Below are 27,039 nucleotides of genomic sequence, written 5' to 3'. Positions count from 1 at the left end.
AGTCAAATGTATTGTTCGGTAGGCATTGGATTAGGAAGCCTGGATTTATTCATAAGTTTGAAATTTTAAGATTCTTGGGTTAGCTCCATATTGATCTAGGTATGCTATATGTAATTTATTCCTTAAAGTATTACTAACGTAACGTTTTTATACTCAGCGTGCTTTGCAGACAGAGTATATTAACTTTGATTGGATAACACTTGGTTGTACAGGTATAAAGGAATCGAGATAGATATAGACTTCCATATATCAAAATTATCAGTATCGAAAAAAAATTTGATCGAGCCATGTCCGTCCGCCCGTCCGTCCGTTAGCACGATAACTTGAGTAAATATTAAGATATCTTCACCAAATTTCGTACACTAGCTTATCTGGACCCAGAATAGATTGGTATTGAAAATGAGCGAAATCGGATGATAACACGCCCACTTTTTATATATATAAAATTTTAGAAAACACAAAAAACCTGATTAATTAGTAAATAATACACCTAGAATGTTTAAATTTGACATGTGGACTGATATTGAGACTCTTGATAAAAATTTGGAAACATTTTTTAAAACGGGCGTGGCACCGCCCATTTGTGATAAAATCAATTTTACAAATATTATTAATCATAAATCAAAAATCGTTAAGCCTATCGTAACAAAATTCGGCAGAGAGGTTGCCTTTACTATAAGGAATGCTTTGAAGAAAAATTAACGAAATCGGTTAAGGACCACGCCCACTTTTATATAAAAGATTTTTAAAAGGGTCGTGGACGAAAATAATAAGCTATATCTTAGCGAAAAAGAGCTTTGTGTCAATAGAATTTTACTTTCTAAATTGAATTATAACACTAAATTGGAAAACAATAAAATTTTTGAAAATTGGTGTGGCAACGCCCCTTTTACGACTAAGCAATTTTCTATGTTTCGGGAGCCATAACTCGAAGAAAAATTAACATATCGTAATGAAATTGTGTACACATATGTTCCTTATAGCAGAAAATATTTGTAGTAAAAATGGACGGGATCGGTTAAAGATCACGACAACTTAGATATAAAACAAGTTTAAAAGGGTCGTAGGCTAGAATAATAAGCTATAACTTAGCAAAAAATACTTTTGAATCAATGATATTTCACTTATCAAGTTTTATTGTAAGAGGAAATGTGGAGAAATTTTTTTTTAAACAGGCGGTGCCACGTGTTATGTAAAAAAGTAATTTATCTGAAATGAAATGTACAATTGACGTTCACGCTGAGTATATAATGTTCAGTTACACCCGAACTTAGGCACCTTTAGTGGTTTGAACTATATTTCTCTTTCAATGTTCACATAGCGCAAATCTTAATTTAGGCCTCAAAATTGTAAAGATGTAAAAAGCTCAGAATATGTTTTTGTTTCAGCTTCCGTAAAAAAATCTCAACTGCACATATAAATATCCATGATTCAACCACAGGTGGTTTGCTCGGCTGAGAAATTTTTTGACAATTGCGGCCATTTTGCTCCCAAATCAAATTGACATCCGTAAACTGTGTTGTTTCTTTGCGATTTTTCAAATACTATTAGTATTAGAAATATGACGCAATCATTTTACAAATACCCAATAAGTACTGAACTGAATAGTTCCTTAGAACAATTTTTTAAATTTTATGATGAATTTATTAACTATGCCATGATCTATTAGTGAGGCTGAAAAGTACGGACACCAAGGAATCGTGGCACTTTCGTAAACCTACGAACACACGAAACCTTAACCAATTTAAAATTCATCCTTCAAAGTAAATCGATTCACGTAAAAATGTCATTAGTAAATAATGGAGATGTCATAACGAAATGCACTCATTGAGCATGTTGGGAACATTCGTCTCCATTTAAGAATTTGTGGAATCGTTTTTTGGAATATTAGGACCTCGTTTGGTAGTATCAAACGAACGTGTTCGGAATACTCAAAATTAACGGTTTATCTGAAACAATTCCATGAATATTTAAACGGAAAAGAAAAGAGGTAAATACTCCCTGTGTAGCGGGACAGCACAAAAGCTTAACTCTTCTGTCAAAGTCGAGGCCGGAATATAAAGTTTGTTTGTCACTTCATTGCGGCTGCTCAGTAGAGTATCACCCCATGTCAGCTGCTAGTTCGATATCGTCCTATCTCAAAATATTTTTCAAAAATTTCCCATTTCAGCATTTGTCTGAAAAACACACTACATCAGAATTTCAGAATTAGGTTGAAGAACGCATTATCTCAAAATGCTTTTCATTAAGGCAAAATTCATTGTACGTATGCTCAGGTAGGCATTTTTTGAAACAAATTTTGAAATAGTGTATTTTTGAGTAAAACTCTGACGTACGGCATTCTTCAAACAAATTCTGAGAGAATGACCAAACCAACATAACTCTTTATCAATTCACGAAATATTTAGTAGAAAATGAGTTATTACCCCACAACTTGTTGGCATATACAAATTTATTATAACTATTAATATACTGCTAAAGGTACTTTTCTACTAAAATTTTCGCTGAATGGGATTGAATTATTCCCCGTTTTCCTTTCTTCGTAAAAGCAACCCTACCAGATTTTTAAATTTGGGAGTGTCAAAGCTGTGTCATGATTGGAGAACAAACCTCTAGTAATTGAATCATGATAAATATCTATTTATATTTTTTCTTAAACAAAAACAAATATGAATATTTTACTTTGTAAATTTTTTATTTTCTTTTGTTTTGAGATTGATTTTTGAATATTATATTTCGAAAAAACTTCAACAAAAAAAGCATGGCCGACCAGAATGCATCATTCGTTAAAAAAAACGATCAAAAATTGTAACAAAGCTCTACATTTCCCTTTAAATTTGAAAAAAATTTGTGAGGTATACATACATATGGCCCATTCCACAGTTATAGACACCGAATAGATATTATGTTGTGTCACACCCGTGAGATTCACATGCGGATCCCAAACAATGCACATAGTAGCATAATGGAATTTTTGAAAGTTGCCGCCGCAATTACAAAAAATCACCCCCACGGCTTAAGGATATACAGGGGAACAATAATTCTACACCTTCCCATCGATCGCGTACTTTGAGTTAGCTGTCAAGTAATCGGAATTTAGCTATTTCTGAAACGCCTGTTATAGTTTTTTTAACCTATGTATGTGAAATCGCCTGTTTTAACGTGATATATTTTAAGTTTTAAGACAATTGAATTGAGTAATTGTGATGGATTCTGATATTTCAGGTAAATATTAACATTTATTAATGGTGTTTGTGATTTTTTAAAGTTATAAAAGGATAAAGAACCTACTTTATTTAGGATGTGAAAAATTTTTTTTTTTGGATTTTTGGTGTTTAAAACCAGTTTTGTTATGTTTCCAAATCCGTTCAGCTGAAAATTTGTTTTGAACATGGTATTTGGCACAATTGGCTTGACAGCTAAAGTTAATTTAGTTGCAGATACTTGCATATAGGGTGTTAGATAGAGGTTTTGATACACCCTTGTTGAGAGTTAGTCGAGCTGTGGAAACGAAAACAGAAAGATTGTACCGCAGAACACTTCTCCGTCGTCGCCTAGATTTTGCAGCCCAATAAGATTTAGGTTCATCAAAGAAAGTGCAGAAGTCACGAAAGAAGAAGTTAATTTTTCTGAATACTCATTCAAAAGCTTAGTTGCTGGTGAAATCGAGCTGCAAAGAAGTAAATGCATTTTACGGCATGTTTTTAAGATGACGATGACTGACGGTAAGGTTTGCAATGCGGCAACAAATACCAGATGAATTTTTAAAACCGGTATTTTTACTGTTGGAAAGGCCCAAATTTCTACTGCATAAAACCAATTAAAAATTTACCCTCCATAGATAAAGACAGAACTAAGTCATTACAATTCTGACTTCTGAATACAGTCAGACTCTGACTTCTCACATTTTACCTCGTATAACAGCTGTTTTACCAAATTTCTCAAAAAAAAAGAATTCAGCCCTTGAAATAAGGGAAAAGAGCGGACCATGACCACATTTTTACTATTTCAATTTGCTGAACGACTTAACAAAAAAAAAATAAAATTTCGAAATGTAGAATTTCGAACTTTGTAAGCCGATATCTATTTTTTGGAGGCTAACTTCGAAAAACAGAGATAGTAATTTGTTTACTTAAGCCTCAATCTTTACGAAGAAGTTGGTTTTGTCCAATACCCAGAAGATAAGTTGAATTTGTCGCATAGTGTTATTATTATAAATACGAAACAACAGGGTTGACTCACTTATTTACTGTGACTTCCCCTATTCATGATATTTGGCATATCTTTATTAACTTTTCAATGCAAACCCTAATAATAATTTTTCCTCCAAAAATATCATGACTGCTGACCTAATCATATGAAAACGACTTCATAGCTTAAAAGGACATTAAACGGAAATGTGAAGCTTCTCAAGGTCAACATAATGGCATATCAATTTTAAAAATCGGACGTCAAATAACCAAGTTACAACGAATAAACCTTTTCGGTTGTATTTCGAAGGATAAAAAAAAAATAAAAATAAAATTTTTCCGAAACCCCCTCAACATAATCTTTAAATTTAAGGGCGGATATTAGCAACCCAGTCTAATCTACGTATGTGCAATGTGTGAAAAACTTATCACATTTTTTGTTTTCGAAAGCTCTATAATATACGAGAACAACGCAATAATAAAGGTGATGTCAACAACATAACCTCACTTTATCGGCAGCTCTATTTGCCAGTATTAACTTGTTACAAAAGTATTAAATTTTGATTGCTTCATTTTTCGTACAAAATTCCCCAAAAAAATTTGTTTTCGGCAAAATTGTTTCTATATTCTTTTGTGTAGCACAAAGTTACGTTAATCTTTTTGGCTATACATTTCTAGTAGCTTATATAGTTATAATATTTCTAAACATATAGTAAAATCTACTTCGATCGTAGTAGAACTCAAAGGCAGTTATGTATGATAGACAAACCTCTAAAATATGCATGCCGAACTTTTCAGAATAAGCGAAAACGGGATGACAACACCTGAGTATTCATTTCATCTTGCACTAGATCCCCACGGTTTGTCCGCGTTTTCATAGCGTCAAGATCAAGAGATTTACTTTGAAAACTCTTTCAAAAATATAGGTGATACATTTATGTACAAAATACAGCCAAAATGTCTTCCGAAACCCCAATTGCGGCAAGCAACTTCCAAAGATGGCGAAGGATCGCTTGATAAAGATAAGAAAATGGTACTCCAAGAAATAAACGCTTTTACGTTTCAAGAAGCAAATCGGCTAAACTGCCCAGAGCGCTGTCCTATTGACGAGACGTCACGAAAAATGTAAAACTTTTTTGGAAAAAGTGATGTTCAACAGCTGATAAAGCCTCACGGCGTAGCAAACAGCCCTTAGAATAGGAGGTGCAAGAGTTTTTCCCATTTTTTGTATAATACACACCCATGGTTTAATTATAAAAGGTTACGCATGTAGCAGTATTCACACATTTCATCATGGGTTTTTGATGTTGCATATATGCAATGACGGAGCAAATGCATAGCCAACTAATTTGTTAGTGTTTTGTGAAAAATCTTTCTATTCCTCCATTGCCATACCTACCTGTCAAATAATAGCTGACAGGGAGAATGGCTGTCGCGAATAGCCAGAGAATAGAAGAACGGTTCGTTTTTTGCTCGCCTAAATTGAAATGCCATGAAATAATGCAATATACCAGTAGTTTACAAAAATGTTTGAAAAACACTATTGGCAAATGATTTAAGTAATCGAACAGCAATTGAACAGGTGGTCGAGGCTGTTTACTATTGTGAACGTTTTTTTTTTTAATTCGCCACTTGTATCATTCACAATGGTAAAAATGGTGTAAAAATACTTTGCAAATGAAATGATGCTGGAACATTTGTACAAAATTAATCCTGAACTAGCTTTTAAAACTCCTGTACACCAATACATTGAAAATTACACTTTTTAGGAAAAAAGTGCAATTTGGCTACACTGAAGCATTTCCTATAGTTTCAAATTTTAGATATGGATTTGTGAGCATGCTTCATGCACACATTTTTGATAAACTTTACTTCGGTCACATTTTCCAACAACACCTGATCCAAGGCGATGACGTTCGCGTGGCTCACACAGCGAATTCCGGTCTTTGTTAGTTTCTGCGATCCGTCATTCGGCTTTAGTCTTGTGGTTTACTATGCCGACAAATAGAAATTTTGGCTATCTTAATTTTAATTAGAGCGTATATGCCAATTTATTTTATTAGGCCGTATTTATAGTATTGGATATAATCCAATTCTAAATTTTACAAATATTTTACTGTTCACAAGTGTATCTACAACAATAACTTTGCACTATAATATACAAAGATGAATTGGTATGGAACTAAACTCAAATCTATCATCTCATTCAACATTCCACTTTTCCCCATTCCTAAACGAGTGCTGCACACCACTACCAAAGAATTAATTTGATGTTTTTTCTATTAACAAACTTTTATTGATGTAATTTTTTTCTTTGTACTTTTTCTTCATATGTTACATAAATAAAAAAATAAATGTTACAATAAAATATAAAATTTAATTAAACAAATTTTATATTAAAATTAAAACTAAAATATATTAAAAATAAAATTGGCATTAAAAACTATTTAAAAATAAAAAACGAACTCAAAATATAAAAATAAAAATTTAAACTAAAAATATATTAAAAAATTCAAAATATAATTTGAAAAAAAAAAAAAAATAATAATAATAATAATATTTTTTTAAAACGAAATAAAATATAAATATGATACACTTTCACGCTAAATACTTTTGGCATTTATACATGCATTTGTATTATTCCTAACTTCGTTCTCTAAACTACCGAACAAATACAAAAAATAAGGATGTGTATGGCGCTATGTGCGTGCAAGCATGTCCATAGCAGGGGTATTTCCGCCATATTGCGATTATAGAGATGGTCATTTGCTACTCGATGGTTGTTACACCAATAATGTGCCAGGTAATCAACTTAATTGAATACATCATTAGTAAAATGTCAATGTATGTATGCGTAGTTCAACACCTAACATAGAGATTGGCCTTTTTTTTTTGTTTTGAAAGTTTGTTGTTCACGTCGCGGCCTTAAAGTGTAATAACATGCGGTAAAAAATTGCAGTAAAAATTTTAAACGATTTATAGGTTTAAGTAATATTTTAAACGTTTTCGAGCTACATAAAAAACCTTCCAATTTACCACTGCGCTATTTAATTTAATTTATTTAAAAGGTCTGAAATTTTAAAATTACTGTAAAACAAAAATAAAAAGTTTAATTTTGCTGTTGAAAATCTAAAAATAGGAGCAACTGCAAATCATATAATATTTTTCACAGCATTTTGTTATACAAAAAATGTATTATACGGCAATTCACGATTAATTGCATATGAGATGACAAAGTTATTGACTTGTATGAAAATGCTCCAGATCGCGAGCGACCTTAATAGCACATACATAGAAAACATCAAAGGCAAACAACCCAACAATACAAATAATAGGGGAGCTCGGGATTTTGTGCAAATGGTGGAGTATCATTGCATCTACAAACTGGTATGGTATATTTACACAATACACCTACATAATATTTGGCATTGCTTTGGCAACAACATTGCAAATACGCAACATAGAAAACTGTAGTATATTTTCTCAACGTGAAATAGCAAATCAGCAAAACTGTCAATGCAAAACAAATCGTGCAAAGAAAAAATCGTTTCTAATACCAAATACACAAAACTCTGAACTGCCTTAATTAAAAAAAAAAAAAAAAAACTCGTGAATCTAGTATTAACTGAAATAAATTTGTGCGCAAGGTTTGAAAATGGAAGATCAGTTGCATATCATTTTCCTTTATTACCTCCTAAACACTTCCATTGGGAGCATTTGTAATCTAACCGAAAATGTTCTTACAGGGAATATCAGCTGTTCGAAATGTTGCTTTGTGCATTCCAAAAGCATTGGTTATATTGCAGTCTGTAAATTTTTTTACAGATGCATTTGCATGTATTTTTGTTGTTGGATCGCGTATGGTATGCAATGAAAATTTGCTATACAACGATGCAAGACTATTTGCACTGATCGTGAAATGCCCTGCTGAGCTCCCTTGTCATCTCCGTAAATTTCCAATTTCATATTTAATCGCTGTCGTAGGCTTCGCTAGTTTAGAATTGAAATCAAGTTCAGAGCACTCAAGAATACGGGTATAGATAAAATTTTAAAGCGAATTTAATTTGGTTATATATGTAGTAGATTAATTCGAAAATTCTAGAAAATTTTGAACTTTTTATTTGGAGTTCTCTAAATTTTTTTCTGAGTTTGCAATTTGTAAACCATACAAAGAACAAATCAAAGATTACTCAAAACTTGCATTGATTTTTAAAAAAATTTCTTCCGTAGGGTGTTTTAGGATTTCAAAGTGGTGTGATCTGTTTTGTTTTTTATAAAAGAAAACCTGAAATACCCTAGGGAAAAAAAATGTCAAACATCAATACTAATTTTGAGATATCCATAACTTGTACTTTGTTAGACTTAAATTTATTGGACTACAAAACAACATACTGAAAAAAATACAGAGAACTTAAAATAAAATGTATGAAATTTGCGTAAAATTCTCTCGAACTTTCGAATTTTTCCGAAAACGTTTTTGAGATTCGTTTGCATAGTATGAGTTACAAAATTTTTAAAAGGGTTTTCGGAAAAGATAAAAAATAAAAATTGAATCGAATAAAATTAAAAAAAAGAAGAAAATTAAAAAAAGAAAATAAAAAAAAAGATACCACTGCTATTTTTCTGCTCGCTGCTGCAAATAACGTATGCTGAGTGGAATATCATCCTGCTTTGAAAACATCCTGTCTCAGAATTATTTTCATTGAATTTATGCCCAGGTTGGACTTTTTGAAAGAAATTCTGAGAACGCTCTTGAATGAAATTCTGAAGTAGGGTGTTCCTCAAACAAATTCTGCAATAGGACATGTTTCAGCAGTTGATATATTATTACTATTATTCTGTATTATTATTTTAATCTCCAATTTAGCATTTCTATCAATCAAAGTAGTACTATATGGCATGAAAGAGCGATTTATATCCTCCCTTTCTGAAATCGAAAAGAAATAGTTGAATGTAGATACGCGGTAAATTAAGGAGCTTAAAACCTTGACCATAACCTTTTTGGATAGATTACCGCCTCGTCTTTGGCGATGTCTTATAAGTATTTTCACAAAAAATCTATTTGCTCAGAAATTGAAAATCGTAGTTAACGCCGGTACGATATGAACTCGTAAATGCCTCGTACACATTCTAACTCGCCCCAACCTCGTCAGCTTCTTTCGATAAAAGATTATGTCGCATATCTAGATCAAAACAGCGATTAACTCAAAAAATCTCAATGTTCAAATCGCCGAAACCCTATATGCGCCAATGCAATATTTATTTTTTACTTTCTGGCTGAATGCTGGAGGTATTAGTAAATCGAGTACACAGTTCGGTAGGTATTGAATTGGGAACCCGGAGGTCATCATAACTTCTAAATTTCAGATGTTTGACTTAGCTCGCGATTGATCTATCTGAAATGTACGAAGCATGTACGAGGTAAATGAATTTCTTTGTTATTTTGTGTAGTTTTTAGTCTTGTATTAGCATGAGCTCTTGCATTAAAATTCGTTATTTCATACACACAAAAAAATGTTGATATCAGCATACAAATAAATCTATTTATACTATGGCACTATTGTGAATATTTGCACTGCATTACCAGCAGTTGCTACCATACGCCAGATGACAGCGCAAGCTGTAAGTTTTAATTGATTGATAGAACAGCTGATTTCTGTTGATATTTGATAAGAGACTTTTATATTGGTTGGCCAAGATGCACACGGGTCCGGCTCGTTTCAATTATAATATTACTAAAAAGTGGATGTTGCTTAGGCCGGTACATGAATCCAGAACGTTCGGTGTGAAAGGCGGATCACGCTACCACCACAAACAGCGGCTTGCTGTTCACATCTGGCAAATTACACTCGAAAGGTCTTTCAAACTACTTTTTATCAGCTACTTAACTAAACAATTCTTGTAAAGCTAAATTTCGAAATAACTCGTGCAATGTAAATGGACTATTAGATTTTAATAAAAACCGTTTCAAATAGCTTTAGGTATTTCCGCTCTGCATATAATTTTTTACAACGCAAATATGTTTGAACAGTTTTTTTTTTGTGCGAATGAATGGAATTTTTAGCAATATGGGTAGCACTAGATTTTCTCGAAACTACCGCTAAAACCACCCTCTTGCGTTTTTGATCATGCAATTTTCCAGATTTTTTAAATTTTCGTGTATTGACCTACGCTTCGATCCTCTTGTTATAAAAAGTTGAAATATCAAAAAATCTTATGAAATTTCTTTAAGTTCGCCGTTGAATTTTTTTTTCTCTTCCTGAAAATTTTTAATTTTGTCACTTACACCTTTTTCGAGTCACCCACTCTATTGTGCCATAGAAATTACATACTATAAGTTAGTTAAGAATTTTGTGCATTTTATATTGGATATTTATGGAATAGAAAACTACATGCCGATCACAAACAACTTTTTTTTGCTATTAATTTAATCAATGAAAGTTTTTTCTTCGCATTGCTTGTTCTTCCTTAAATATCTGGTTTTCAAACACGGAATATATGCCACGAATTGACTCTAATACAAAAATACATTAGGGAGATTCGCTTTGTATTGCAAACGGTGCACGGATTGCACGGAATGTATGAGTTACACGGATTGTAAAGTAACAACAACAATATACACGGAAAAAATTATATGCGATTCATGCATTTATAGTAAGCTCAACCTTTGTCTATTTTCATGCAAATCAGCCCTGCTTCAACAGCATTTCTCTCATTTCGCTCACTAAAAGATTGAGCAATTTTTTTTATATTTTTTGGTCGTACTTTGTTATTTTATGTGTCAATTTTTTTACGCTTCGTACTGATGCAATGGGGTGCTCAATCCGCGCATCTTGCAAGACAAACCGAATTCCCCTATTGATGCTAGGAAATTTGCACAAGATTCTGAACTGCTCTCATATTGAATTTTATATAAATTAATCATCGATTAAAATTTTGCATATAGCCGATGTAATGCATAATTTGGGTGCTGCACACATTATTGCCATCGATGTTGGTTCCCAAGACGATATGGATTTGACAAATTATGGTGATGATTTGTCTGGTTGGTGGTTGCTTTATAAAAAATGGAATCCCTTTACCACACCCGTTAAGGTGCCCGACTTGCCGGATATACAATCGCGCTTGGCGTATGTTTCGTGTGTGCGTCAGCTGGAGGTATGTAAAAGTTTTAAAGCAGATGTTTTTTTTTATCAGAAACGTGAATGTATGAACATTTTAGTTGTTTTTGTTTTATAAAAATTTAGGAAAAATTTAAATAATGCGACATCAGAACGGACAAGGCGACAACTTTTTCGATTAAATCCTACAAATCTCTTCAAAGTCTTTTCTTCCGGCAGTGGGATTCGAACCCGCACTCCCGCGATGGCTGAACTGTTACAAACACATTCAGCCAAAGCCATGTCCTTGTTATTGTGAAACTTTCCACAATTGCTTTTTTGCAAAGTTTTATTCTTTGGACAGTACATACACTGAAAGAAAAATACTGGTAAAATCAACCGAAATACGGGTCAATTCAACCGAAATTTCTCTCAATTTTTATCCATCGCAATAAGATGTTGAATAAACTGCGCGCAAATCGTTGATTCGTAATTGACTATTTTGGTAGCCAAGTAAACAACAAAAAGTTGTTTCATTATACTTTACCCATAGTTTTGTTAAATTAACAATTATTACTGTCGCTCTAGGAATACCAATCAAAACTGTTAATATGAAAGGGATTTCTGTTCTTTTGAAATTACCAGTGCAAACTGTTAAATTAACAGAATTTATTGTCGAAATGACACTACCAGTGAAATCTATTGAAATAACAGATATTTCTCTTTTTTCTAGATTAATAGCGTAAACTTTTACATCCACAGAGTTTTCTGTTCATATGCCATTAATACCAGTGGAAAAAATAAAAGCCGGATAAATATATATTTAAACTTACGTAGTTTTTTTATTTGTATAAATTACACATAAGTACATTTCATTTCTAATGGCGTTATTGCTATATTTAGTAATATAAATTAAAATAATAATAACTTAAATCTGAATTCAAATAAACAAAACTTGTTCCGAATCACCATCGACAGCTTTGTACGAAAGTATGTTGCCATATATATGTATACGTAAATATGTGAATACATAAATACGCATGATTGCTACTAGTACACATATATTTGCTCCATACATATTCACACACGCGTTAGTGCATGCTCTAGTGAACTAGTACACATATATTTGCTCCATACATATTCACACACGCGTTAGTGCATGCTCTAGCGAACAACATTGGCGTCGGTTTCAAGAACTTTCTTTCAACTTTTTCTTCAAAAATTTTCACCATATTCTTATATTATAATTATAGTTATATTGTACGCACATTTAATAAAAAATGTTTCCATTTTCTTTGAATTTAAAACAAAAATCGGACAAATAATTACATATGTATTTATGTACTTACTAACCGAACTTCAATTGGGCGTACATGAAATATGCTAGCACACATTAAACATTATACACTTTTTATATGAGTTAATCGGGGATTGCCCGTATTGCTTTAAATGTATGAAAACATTTATTTCAAGCAATTTTTAATTTTATAATTTATTTAATAATTTGGGAAAAATTTAAACAACGTGACATCAGGACGGACAAGGCGACAGCTGTTTCGATTATACCTTGTAAATCCCTTCAAAGCCTTTTCTCCCGGGAGTGGGATTTTAACCCGCACTCCTACGATAGTTGAAATGGTTACAAACGCATTCAGCTACGTCATGCCTTAGTTGTTGTAAAGTTTTTCCCAATTGCCTTCTTTCGCATATATTATCTTCTACACATCACATACTTCGTATGTAGTTATGTGTTGAAGTTATGCATGTTTGTAAGGCGATTTCAGAGAAACTTGGTATTGTTGCTGTTTTTGTTCTATTTATAGAACTACAACGAATTAACCAAATGTTGTCTGTTTATATGAGTTAATCGGGGATTGCCCATATTGCTTTAAATGTATGAAAACATTTATTTCAAGCAATTTTTAATTTTATAATTTATTTAATAATTTGGGAAAAATTTAAACAACGTGACATCAGGACGGACAAGGCGACAGCTGTGTCGATTATACCTTGTAAATCTCTTCAAAGCCTTTTCTCTTTGCATCACAGCGGAAGATTCCTGATGATGATCTCAGATTGAGATCGAAATATCGAAATTAAATACATATAAGCAACAAACGGAGTTGTTTTATTTAAAACAGGCCTAGAGCTCATAAAACAGAATAATATATATATTTATTCATTAACGGCCAATAAACAAATTAATTAAATTACTAAACTAATTTGTTCGCTTGACAAAGAATTCGGTTTCACCGAATCTCCGTTAAGCCAAGTGGTGAGGAAAAGAAGCTTTTTTCTCTCCCTTTTGGGATGTTCATTTCATTTTATTAACTTTTAATTCACTTCTTATAAGTTTCTTATTTTCTAAATTGGTTATGTAATATTACAATTTTGCACAACTATATTTGTTTTTAGTATTATGTTTAATAAGCGGACCGTAATTTCAACGAAATTGTATGTACCAGCGACGACGATGATGTTTGCGCGATGTTGATTGCTAAAAAACTGAACTTGATTCCTTTTCAATAATTTCATTGGAGTTCAAGTTATGCTGTGGTATACCAAAGTGAGCTTTTTCGAAGATACTGCGTGTTGTTATTGTCTTTGCGGTCACGACAATAGCAACTGTTACATGTAAAGCGATGATGACCGGTGTGGGTGGCGAAGACGAAGAAATGGCATGATTTTATGACATATTTTGTTGCTGCAGCTACGATGAGTGATGGTGTATGTATGTATGCATGTTTTGCATGTACCTATGAAGGCAGAACGGAACAGTTTTGCGCTGTTGTTACGAAAACAATTTGCCTAATATTCAAGGGCAAACGACAATAACAAAAATGTCGATCGGATGATTCTTCCGTTGGTTTTGTTTTTAACCCATTGAGGTCTCTAGTGCCTGAACATCCTCCCCCCCATGGGAAGTGTGGCTTCCCAGAGAGATTTGAGCACTTGCGTCGACTGGTAGCTTGGCGATTTTCGTTATTGCCCTCCTATGAATGCCCGTCGCTGTTTTTACGAGAACAACACGCACCTTTCCATCTATGCCTGTGATTGTTTCAACAATGCGGCCCATAGGCCATTTTAATGGGGGAGTATTGTCTTCCTGCAATAAAACCAAATCATTTGGCTGCAAATTTGGTAATTGGGTTTTCCACTTTGTTCGTTGTTGTAATTCTCGCAAGTATTCTTTGCTCCATCGTTCCCAAAATTGCTGTTGTATCCATTGCGATAGTTGATAGCGCTTCAATGCGCCTGGGTTTGATGACGAGAGCGATGGCTCTGGTATGCTAGTGAGTGAGCGACCAATTAGAAGGTGAGCTGGTGTTATGGGGCGCATATCATCGGGACAGCTGGTCATGGGCGTTAATGGTCGGCTGTTAATAATCGCTTCAGCCTGGCAACAAATTGTGTGCAATTCATCGTGCGTTAGAATATGAGCTCCAATGGCTCTTCGTAAATAATGTTTGGCTTGCTTTACTGCGCTCTCCCAGAGGCCACCGAAGTGCGGCGAGCGGGGTGGTATAAACTTCCACTCGATAGCGTTTTCACAGCAAGCCTGTTGTACGTCATCATAATGTTGTTGTGACACGAATTGTTGAAGGAGTTCTCGAAGCTCTCGATTAGCGCCTACAAAGTTTGTTGCGTTATCTGAATAGATAACCCTACATCTTCCGCGACGAGCGATGAAACGCCTCAACGCTGCGATAAATGCTGCTGATGTGAGATCGGGTACTAGCTCCAGATGGATGGCCTTGGAACTGAAGCAGATGAAAACGGCCACATATGCCTTTATGGGTGATTTTCCTCTTATTTTTTGCGTCATGAGTAGAGGACCACAATAATCCACCCCGGTTACTTCGAATGGAGAATATTGAGTCACCCTATCTTTAGGCAGGGAGCCCATTATCTGCTCTGCTAAAATGGGACGAAATCTGTAACAAGTGAGGCATTTAGGTATTACCTGACGGATGACGTTACGTGCGTTTATAATCCAAAACCTTTCTCGTACAATGCTGCAGCTACGATGAGTGATGGTGTATGTATGTATGCATGTTTTGCATGTACCTGTGAAGGCAGAACGGAACAGTTTTGCGCTGTTGTTACGAAAACAATTTGCCTAATATTCAAGGGCAAACGACAATAACAAAAATGTCGATCGGATGATTCTTCCGTTGGTTTTGTTTTTAACCCATTGAGGTCTCTAGTGCCTGAACATCCTCCCCCCCATGGGAAGTGTGGCTTCCCAGAGAGATTTGAGCACTTGCGTCGACTGGTAGCTTGGCGACTCTCGTTATTGCCCTCCTATGAATGCCCGTCGCTGTTTTTAAGAGAACAACACGCACCTTTCCATCTATGCCTGTGATTGTTTCAACAATGCGGCCCATAGGCCATTTTAATGGGGGAGTATTGTCTTCCTGCAATAAAACCAAATCATTTGGCTGCAAATTTAGTAATTGGGTTTTCCACTTTGTTCGTTGTTGTAATTCTCGCAAGTATGCTTTGCTCCATCGTTCCCAAAATTGCTGTTGTATCCATTGCGATAGTTGATAGCGCTTCAATGCGCCTGGGTTTGATGACGAGAGCGATGGCTCTGGTATGCTAGTGAGTGAGCGACCAATAAGAAGGTGAGCTGGTGTTATGGGGCGCATATCATCGGGACAGCTGGTCATGGGCGTTAATGGTCGGCTGTTAATAATCGCTTCAGCCTGGCAACAAATTGTGTGCAATTCATCGTGCGTTAGAATATGAGCTCCAATGGCTCTTCGTAAATAATGTTTGGCTTGCTTTACTGCGCTCTCCCAGAGGCCACCGAAGTGCGGCGAGCGGGGTGGTATAAACTTCCACTCGATAGCGTTTTCACAGCAAGCCTGTTGTACGTCATCATAATGCTGTTGTGACACGAATTGTTGAAGGAGTTCTCGAAGCTCCCGATTAGCGCCTACAAAGTTTGTTGCGTTATCTGAATAGATAACCCTACATCTTCCGCGACGAGCGATGAAACGCCTCAACGCTGCGATAAATGCTGCTGATGTGAGATCGGGTACTAGCTCCAAATGGATGGCCTTGGAACTGAAGCAGATGAAAACGGCCAGATATGCCTTTATGGGTGATTTTCCTCTTATTTTTTGCGTCATGAGTAGAGGACCACAATAATCCACCCCGGTTACTTCGAATGGAGAATATTGAGTCACCCTATCTTTAGGCAGGGAGCCCATTATCTGCTCTGCTAAAATGGGACGAAATCTGTAACAAGTGAGGCATTTATGTATTACCTGACGGATGACGTTACGTGCGTTTATAATCCAAAACCTTTCTCGTACAATGCTGTGTAAAGTCTGATTCCCAGCGTGGAGATATTGTCGATGGAGGTGGAGTATGATTGACGATACGAAGGGATGATTTTTTGGTAGCAATATAGGATGCTTTTTGTCGAACGGAAGAGTTGCGTTTCTGAGGCGACCTCCGACCCTGATGAGACCTTCATGAAGAAAAGGTGACAATTGGGCCAACGATGATTTTCGCGATACTGTGTTACTAGCTTGGAGTTGCCTTCGCTCGTCGATGAATGTTTGCTGTTGAATAAGGCGACAAACAGTGTGTAGGGCGTTGTTCATTTCTGCAACGTCGATATTGCCATTTCGATTGCTTTTACTGCGACTTGCATCGATGAAGCGGTGTACATAGCAAAATATTCGAAGCACCTTGTTGTAATTGTTGACAAACTTAAGTTCGGCGACGATGTCTTGAGTAGGTGTTGCTACTAACACCGTTTGTTGTTTGCGTTGTTCTGGCAGTTCGGTTGGGCTAACTGCTGCTTGTGGCCAATGCTCATTTGGTTGAACGATGAAGTTTGGACCATTGAACCACAAATTGTTGTCGAGAAGAACGAAGATATGTGTGCGGAATCTAACAAGAATTGAGAAAACATCGTCTTGAATAGTTGGCCCAACACGTAGTAGGTCATTAAGAGATTTGCCATTCGTTGTCCGACATGATGCATCAAAGACAACGCGTATTTTAGTTGTACTGCTATCTAATTTGAGAACCGCATGGTGAGGAATATAGTTAACTGCGCCGCTGGGCAATGGCATGCGTATCATATGCGCGAGATCTATATATTCCTGCATAAACGCCGTGTAGTCGGCTTGTAAATTCTTGTTGCGACGTAGTTTTGATTCAGTGGACAAAAGGCGACGAAGAGCTATGTCGTGGGAACTGCCTAGTGATTGTGGTGCTTCTTTGAACGGAAGCCTTACGATGAATTTACCTGTAGTTGGACATCTTTTGGTTGTTTCAAGGAAGTGCCTTTCACACTCCATTTCGCTCAAAGTTAGTACCTTAGAGGGTGGTGACTGCTGCTCTAGTTGCCAAAAACGCTCTAAGATTTCATTACAGGATGGCTCCAGTGATAGGGATTCCGTTTTGTGTTGTGACGAGGCTAACGATAATTGCGAAAGTTTGGTAGTGGATAAGAAACAATCTGTGCCAACCGATGTGTTATACGAAGTTACTAGTGCAGCCGAAGCAAGTGGTGAGTGATTGGTGACAGCACCCGCTACCACCCAACCAAGTTTTGTTTTCTGTAATAATGGTAGTTCGGTGCAAAGTCGAATTTGGCCTACCATGAGTAACTCGTAAAACACGCTCGCGCCTAAGAGAAGGTCTACAGGCCCCGGCCTATAAAAGCCCTCATCAGCTAAGGAGATATTCCTTGGCATTTTCCAGGAGCTAATATCTAACGTAGTTCGTGGCTGGAATCGTGTTATTGTTTGTACGATGATAGCATCAATTGTGGATGTATATGATGTATGAGACGATCGCAACTCAACCTTACATACATATTGCGCTTTAGTACCACATAGACCGATGCCACTAATTTCCAGGGAAAGCTTTTTACGATTCAGTCGAAGCGATTGGGCCATGCGTTCGGTGATGAAATGTAACTGCGAAGCTGAGTCAAGCAATACCCGCGCTTGTACTGTTATGCCTGATGGCTTGCGTAGCTGCACCATGGCTGTGGCTAATATGACGTGATCTGTGTTGTAACATGCCTGAAGGACTGTTGGTTTCGATGATGAGGGCAAATCGATTGCTGGTGACGAAGACGATGACGGAGGTTGGACTGGAGGCGCAGTTTGTGACGACGATGGTGTTGTTGACTGATCTCGATGGAGCAGCGTATGATGGCTGACATGACACACTTGACACCTACGCGATGATGGGCACTCCTTTGATGTATGATTTAAGCCCAAACAGTTTAAACAAAGTCCTTTTTTCTTTGCTAGGTCATACCGCGAACTAGGCGTAAGTTTCATAAAGGAAGTGCAGTTGAAAACATTGTGACTTGCAACTTCATCACACAGGTTGCATTTTTGTTGTTTATGCGTAGCCACGAACGATAATTGTTTTGTGGGTTTGTGAGTTTTTGCCGCTGAATTGGACGACATTGCGGTACCAGTAGGCGGTTTCTGTGTTTCTTTACTGACATCAACCATATCGATGAGTTGGCACCGACGCTCCAAAAATTTCACCAAATCCTCCCACGTGGGTAGGTTCAGAGTTTGGGACTGTGCTGCTCGATCCCATTTTGCTGCTATTTCCTCCTCCCATTTCATTTGGGTGTTGTGATCCAATTTTGATACAACCAGATATAGAATGAGACCGTCTGCAATTTGTGTTGTACTAGCCATTGTTTGCATTGCCCGCATGTTAGAGCTAATTTTGTCGATGAATTCACGTACATTGGCAACGTTGGGGTTTGTTAAACGTTGACTATCGAAGATGTGCTGCAGGTGGGCTTGGAAAATAATGCGCTTGTTGTCGTAACGGGCTTCTAGCAATTCCAAAGCCTTTTGGTAGTTAGCACTGGTCACTTCCAACGATTGTATCAGTCTAGCAGCACACCCAGTTAAGCTTGAACGTAAATACTACAACTTTTCAACATCACCCAGATCAGGATTTTTATCTACTAGCACCGTGAACATATTATGGAAATCCAACCACTCACGTTGACATCCACTAAAAGTTGACAACTTCAATTTTGGAAGGTGCATATGTGGGCGATGCGCATACGATGACTGTATACCAACTTGAGTACTGCTGAAAGCGGGATCTATTGATGTTGAGCGAAGATTCGACAATTTGCCTGCATATAGTGCCTTGATGTCGCAGTAGCTTTCATCTACTGTGGTGCGGTGATCTTCGAGCAATTGGGTCTCATCTAACATTTCCAACTGCGTTTGTAATTCATCGAATGAATTATAATACCTTTCGATAAGGGCAAGTTTTGCCTCCAAATGGGCGATAGTTAAATTATTGAGTTGATGGGACTCGACATTTAGAGCATATAAACGCGCCACGATGGAATCTCGCTGACTTTGTGCGAACGTCGCGACTAACTTCGACGCGGTGTTGAGGAGTTTGCACCTCAACATCTCCCGATTCGCTCATGGTTTTAAATTAATTTATATTTTAATTATAATTTAATGATGCACGAATTTAGCGAAAACGAGGTGTCTCTTGAGCCGGATATCCGGCTCGAAGGACCAGATTTTATGGTGAGGAAAAGAAGCTTTTTTCTCTCCCTTTTGGGATGTTCATTTCATTTTATTAACTTTTAATTCACTTCTTATAAGTTTCTTATTTTCTAAATTGGTTATGTAATATTACAATTTTGCACAACTATATTTGTTTTTAGTATTATGTTTAATAAGCGGACCGTAATTTCAACGAAATTGTATGTACCAGCGACGACGATGATGTTTGCGCGATGTTGATTGCTAAAAAACTGAACTTGATTTCTTTTCAATAATTTCATTGGAGTTCAAGTTATGCTGTGGTATACCAAAGTGAGCTTTTTCGAAGATACTGCGTGTTGTTATTGTCTTTACGGTCACGACAATAGCAACTGTTACATGTAAAGCGATGATGACCGGTGTGGGTGGCGAAGACGAAGAAATGGCATGATTTTATGACATATTTTGTTGCTGCAGCTACGATGAGTGATGGTGTATGTATGTATGCATGTTTTGCATGTACCTATGAAGGCAGAACGGAACAGTTTTGCGCTGTTGTTACGAAAACAATTTGCCTAATATTCAAGGGCAAACGACAATAACAAAAATGTCGATCGGATGATTCTTCCGTTGGTTTTGTTTTTAACCCATTGAGGTCTCTAGTGCCTGAACACCAAGAATAATAGAACCGATTTTTTGATTTTACTAGCACCATTTCTTTCAGTGTACTTCTTTTGTATGTTTGCTTGTACAAAAGCTACGCTTTGTTGTTGTTCATTTTCATTTTATGAACTGGCTTTGTACTATTTGTAGAAATACAAGGAATCAATCAATGATGTTTGTTTGTATTATTAAGTGGACAGTGCCCATTATTGCTTTTTTAATGTATGAAAACATTTATTTAAGGCAATTTGATTTTATTAAAATTTTAGTTGGTTTTATTCAGCGGTTCGAGTCCTTTCATTTGTTGGTTGCTATGGCGGGAGCAATTAGCAACCCATTTTGATGCACATCCTAACAATGCTGTTTTCTTTTAATCGACATTTAGGTTAAACCTTTTAGTTTGTGCAATTACCTGGATAATGTCACTTACCCATAATATTGAGACTTCCTTGAAGTACACCAGCAACTGTCGGAAGAGCTTCTGTCTGATATGAATTAGAGCTGAACATTGACCGAGAACATTAATGGCCGTTTCCTGGCAACCATATTGGCCGCAATTGCACTCAACCTTGAATGAAAAGGGTCCTCATTTGCTCCACATGCTGGTCAATCTACCATCACCAGTCCGCCTATACAGGCTTCTAACAAAAAGCTGAGCCAATCTAGGTTAGGTTCAACTGACCGGTCAATAATATATAAACTGAATGTGTCCATAGTTTTAGCAGAATTTGTTTGACGACCAAACCGAAAAACCGAAATAAGGTACCAGGACATCTGTTACAAAATAACTCCATCCTCATGGCAAAAACTTAAAGGTTTTTAGTACCTGACTTAATTGCTGCCTCAAGATCTGGCAGCACTAATAAAGCATATATCTGAAAGCATTTCCATAGCGCGTGCGTATGTGAGTCTAATGACCCGATTGTCTTTTACGGCTGCGTGTGCTCATCCTTCTCCAGCTTTTGGGAATGTACTCACAGTGAAAGTCTTTCAGTAGACCTTAGATTCTATTAGACTATTAGGTCACCAAACGTATGCAAATTCAACGGTGGGAAGGCTTACAGCTGCTGTTCTGGTGCGGGTAGCTCTTCACTTACGTTAGAACGATGGATGGATGCCTTTTGTGCTTTCAATTCTCCGTCGTCCGGCTAAGTGCGGAAGGGTACATTGTTTTATGACTAGATGTCTCCTCCCCTAAGTTCTGGCTGCGAACAGCCGGTCAGGCTGAGTAAGGGGGAAATACCTGTGTCTTGAGCGCACTAACCACCGGATGACAGGACGGATGCCTGTAAGCTTTTTATCCGCCGCCATTTTAATATGCGGAGGTGCTCGTTATTATTACTGCACCCCTCTTTATTCTCAGCCGTGCCCTGGCCGTGGATCAATATTCCCTCCCAGCTCACGGAACGGTCTGTGAAGTCCGGACTTGTACAACCTTCCATATAGTGCGCGAAAGAGCCAGCGCTAAACCGAGTCCCAGCAGTTACATTTATCGGTGACCAACCAGCCGAACATCGGATCTTTCGTCGACGACGACCCCTTGGAAAACAATTACTGCCAACTTCCCAGCGGGTTAGGGGGTCAGAATATACCCGCGGTAGGTATGCCTGTCGTAAGAGGCGACTAAAATACCAGATTCAAGGGGCTGTGTAGCGCAACCCTTTCAGGTTGCCAGGGCAATATATAGCTTGTCCAAACCCAATTGTCAACCTCACCTATCCGCGGCGAATCCTGTTTCACTAACAGACGAGTTCCATGAGGAACTTGGGGGTGGGGAGGGAGGGATGGCGTGAAGGTTTAATGTGGCCTTATAAATCGTGCCCGCTAGCACCTTAATGGTGCTGTGTTACCGGATCTGTATCCGGCAAAGGACCATCACATCGATAACACTCCCCAAAGCTTTCGGGGAGAAACCTTTTCGATACAACAACAACAATTACTGCTAACAGGTATATACCATTCTGTGCAACACATCCACTTACACGGAGGCTTCCCTTCCTTCAGTTCCGTTATTGGTACGAGCTCCATTGCCCACCGCCGATGGCAGTCGTTGCTAATCAACTGGTGCCGCCCGCACTCATACTGCCATCCAACTGTTACCGTGCCAATACTCCCTATTCCTACCGTGACCTTCGGCCGCTCGATATGCTGCACCCGCTCGACTGTTATCCAACTCTTGTTATTCCAATATTTTCAGCTGTTTACTAAGAGCCTTAGCCGTCCTCAGTTGTTTGGCTGCTCTCTCGATAGCAATGGCAGTGCTCCCCAACACCGTCCGCCCTGCACAACTTTGTCCGTCGTATACTAGCAAGCCAGCCCACCTCGCTTTCCAGCTAACGAGTAAAGTTAAGTGCAGGTGTATTCAATCACGGCATATACCATCAAGAGGATTTTTATTTTTTAACTATTAGCATAAAAATTTTCTCATGCTAACAAATTTCTCGAGTTTAACTCAGGCTCTGTTCCTAAATTGTACGGATTTTTATTAAGTAATTTATATTTCTCATTCCAGGAAGTGAAAAACTCTGATTACTGTGAATACATACGTCCACCGATTGATAAGTACAAAACGATTGCATTTGGTTGTTTCGATGAAATACGGGACGTAGGCTATGTTTTTGGCAAAAACCATTTTGATACCATGGCCAAGGCTGGGCGTTTGGGACGTTTCAATCAATGGTTCACTAAAGAACCCCTTAAGAAAGAGAACCATGCCACACTAAGCGATTATACATTTATCGATTTAGCTCACATTGTCTGTAAATTACCCGAAACTTATGTAAGCAGCGAACAATGGCATCAAGGATATCTATTTAGTGAAGACGAAGACTATGATGGGTATATTTCAGAACCATCGACCTATAAGAGAGTAAGTTAAGAAATTTGAATTAACAATTTTAAAACGTAATTAAAACAATTTTTCTTTTGGATTTTAGATCAAACTCAAACGTACTGGCACATCATTATCGTTATCCGAAAACGAGATGGACTCAGACATTGAAGTTGATCTCTCACTGGCTATACGTAAACATCATGCCTCACGTTCACGTAGCTCACCCCTTACTCCTGCTTCCGAATCGCATACTGGCGATCATGTTGATAGCGCTGGAATTGTTGCTATTGGTGGTGTAAAGCGTGGTAGCATTAGCAGCGTACGGTTTGTTGGCAGTGTTATTGTCCAAGATCCAACCAGTGGCGAACCACAAGTTATTGGTATACGTAGTAACACTAGTAGTTCTGATTTTAAAACACCCTACGATGCACTTAATATAGATGCTGTAGGCCAAGAGCTACCTCTTGATCCTGTGGAGGTTAAACAAGAGCCGAAAGAGGTAGTAAAAGAGGAACAAATAGCAAATTCAAGCACAAAGACAGAAACAACGCAAATAGAAAGTACTGCAGTTCAATCGAATGTGAAGAATCTTTGAAGGGTGCCAATAAGTGTATTACACACTGGACGGTGGTGTTGACTGCGTAAATCTACTTTTAAGTACATATTAAAAAAGGATTTAGTTAAGTTATTTATTAGAAATAATAAGACTCTTTTCCCTATTCTGCAATTTCACAAAAAAGCGAAATATATCGACGACTGAGTAGATATCGCTCTATTTCGCCTTACTGTTAGAAAATACTCTTATCATTATTTTGTTGACTTGCTTACCTACGAATTGGATTGAAACGCGCCTTATTTCAGTATCGGCCTGAAGAAAGCCACATTGCACAAATAAAGTTATATCACAGCTGGAATTGTTTTTTATTAACATTAAGCTAGCATGTTTTTGACAACTTATCCTTAAATTAGACGTTCAGCCCATATATTCTTCGATATGGTGCTCTTCAGGCGGTGAATGATGTTCAAGACTACAAACAAAAATTTATTTAATCGAATCGAAGCAGAACATTACTAACGTATTTCATAAATTTTTTTTTTCCTTTAATTTTTTGCTTTAGTTTTAGAATATATATATCTTTAATGAATGGTATAACAAAAAATATATAAAAGAGTTTAAAATTCGTTATGAAAAATTTCGAAGTATTTTCAGAAACTGTTTGAGCACTACAAAACCAATCGATTATAATGTAACAAGTTTGAAATCGTGTCAAAATTGGCGTTAATTTTTCTAATATTTTTTCCGAAAGGTGTTCCAGTTTTTTCTTCATATATTAGCGCAAAAACCTAAAAAAAACTGTCAAAAATCGAGTTTTAAGATACTTCAAACTTTTACTTTGCAAGACCAACACTACTTACTCTACACAACTATGTACTATTATACTGGGTCGATTTATTAACCGATATCGCGCCATCGATGTTTCGATAGGATTTGGGCTCAGGAAGAGAAGTTCCAGTACGCATACCCAAAATAATAATTTTCGAGCCGGTGAAATTGATTTTTTTTTTACTTTTTTTCGACCTTGATTTTTAAGTTGTTTTTGATGACCTACTAAAAAATTTTAATTTGATTGTAAAATTTTCATGTATACCCTGTCCGACCCAAAAATATCCGCTAAAAACGTTGTCGATAACAGTTTTTTGAAAAAAAAAAATATATATATATATAATATAATATATATAATAGGGTATACATATGAAAATTTTTTTAGTAGGTCATGAAAAAAACTAAAAATCAAGTCGAAAATAATTTTTTTTGGGTATGCGTAGTGGAGATTTTTTTGCTGAGCCCAAATCCTATCGAAAAATCGATGGCGCGATATCGGTTAACTTTCGTCCATACAAATCGACCCACACTAGTGTAGTATACTTTAAAATTGCTGAATACTCTTGGACAAATTTTTAAACACTTCAAAGTTTTTGTGTTACAATTCTTAATTTTGTTTTTTTTTTTTAATTAAGGAAAAATCTAATAAAATTTGTACTGCAAATTTTTTTACACAGAAATGTATGTCAAGAACTCGTACTAAACACTATCAAATATTAGTGTGTTTGTAATTTGGCTTAGATAACAAAGCAATTCGTGGAAGTTTGGACCTCACTTCCAAAGCCATACTTTTTATACTTCATATCTAGTACTACTTTTCAATTCACTCAATATGTAATAGTTTAAGTTGGTTAACTTCTGTTTCGAGTTTTAATGCCTTAAATAAAAAATAAAGTAAGTTTTGAGTTTAATTATAATAGCTTAACTTATAAACAATCTTTTTGGTTTGTTTTTTAAGAAGCTCAATATTATTTTCAAAATTTAAATAAATATTGACATAATTGATATGAAAAGAAATTCACATTAATCTGCATTGTAATTTTTTTTATATGCTATCACAGTCTATGAATGCAAAATTAATGTTTGGCATAAAGAGATAATGCAACACTACTTTCGTGTGCGGCATAATTGTTTCAAAAGGGGCACATACATTTTTAAAATTCCAATTGAACAAATTTGAGTTAAAATACTCTATCAAAACATTTGCCGAACAAATTCACTAATTATACATTTGTTAAGTTTTCTAAAATTCAATAAACGTTTCCGTAAATCTCATGAGCGGTTCCGAGAATTCAGTGGACGTTTGACATAATCCAATAGACGTTTTCCATTTGATGATTCCGCAAATCCAATTGATGTTTCGTAGCGTCGAATGAATGTTTTCAAAAATCCTTGTTATATTTTTTACAAAACTCCCAATGGATTTTAAAAATAGTCAAATAAATGTGAGGATAAGCTAATTTCAGAAAGCGTACATTGGATTTTAAATTTGTCTCTTGATTTTTAGAGTACTGCTATCGTTTTTTTTTTTTTAATAATCATGTTTTTTGAAAAACATCATTTGGAATTTATAAAACTGGTAAAAATGTGCAGTTGTGAACACGCGAGTAGCAGAATATTTATAAACTAAAAACATCAGTTAGTTTCTTCGTCTATTTATTTTTGTTACTTTTAATATACAAGCAATTCGATTTCAAACACATTTTCGAAGAAACTCGAGAATCCGTAAAGTTTTTAAAATTTTTCATGTAAATTTTCATATTTTTAGTTAGGATTTAGAATCTTTTTGAGTATGCAGTTTTTGTAGTCCAATTGATTCTAGTCTGACAGCAGAGTTTGAATATAAATTTGAATCGTTTTTCGAAGCGTCTTTTAGATTTCTTACATACGAACTTTGTATACATTTACTTCTTATATGGATGAAAATCTAAACACTTCTTTCAAAAAAAGCTGTCAAAAATCAGTGCAAATTTTGGTAGAGTCTACACATGTATTTTACTAGACTTGATCTTATTGAACTAAAAAAAGTCTTAATAGTTTAAATACTTCTCGGATTTTCAAACATTTCACAAAAATTTTGTTGAAATTGATTTTCATATTCTTCGTTATAAAATTCCTTAAATGAACTTTTACTAGACTTTAATTGAATGAACTAAAAAAGTCTATAAAATGTTTACTAGCCCCAAATTGATTGAACGAAAAAAAGTGTAATCATTTAAACACTTCTCGAATTTTCGAAAACTTTTATAAAATTGATTTTTACATATTTCGTTATAAAATACATTCAGTTTTTTTAAAATGAACAAAAAAAAATAAAAGAAGAATGTAATAGAATTAGTAAAAAATTTGT

At 35.9% G+C, this 27,039-nt stretch overlaps 1 protein-coding gene across 3 annotated transcripts in view; it reads left to right on the top strand.

Annotated features, from left to right (window-relative positions):
* Nucleotides 1–25,583, top strand: part of sws (patatin like phospholipase domain containing sws) — a 90,114-nt gene extending 64,531 nt beyond the window's left edge. For 2 of the 3 annotated variants that reach the window (XM_067783920.1, XM_067783918.1), the window contains 3 exons: nt 11,137–11,348; nt 22,985–23,341; nt 23,409–25,583. In XM_067783920.1, the coding sequence (XP_067640021.1) occupies nt 11,137–11,348; nt 22,985–23,341; nt 23,409–23,900 (1,061 nt within the window). In that variant the 3' untranslated portion in view covers nt 23,901–25,583. Of the gene's footprint in view, nt 1–6,876; nt 6,994–11,136; nt 11,349–22,984; nt 23,342–23,408 lie in introns of all 3 variants that reach the window. The other variant, XM_067783919.1, reaches the window with a different exon arrangement.
* The last annotated feature ends 1,456 nt before the right edge of the window (nt 25,584–27,039 follow it).

This window comes from Eurosta solidaginis, chromosome 4 (assembly GCF_040869045.1).
Source record: "Eurosta solidaginis isolate ZX-2024a chromosome 4, ASM4086904v1, whole genome shotgun sequence".
NCBI lineage: Eukaryota > Metazoa > Arthropoda > Insecta > Diptera > Tephritidae > Eurosta > Eurosta solidaginis.
Note: the sequence above shows the minus strand (reverse complement) of the source record. Positions and strands in the feature narration are given on the sequence as shown.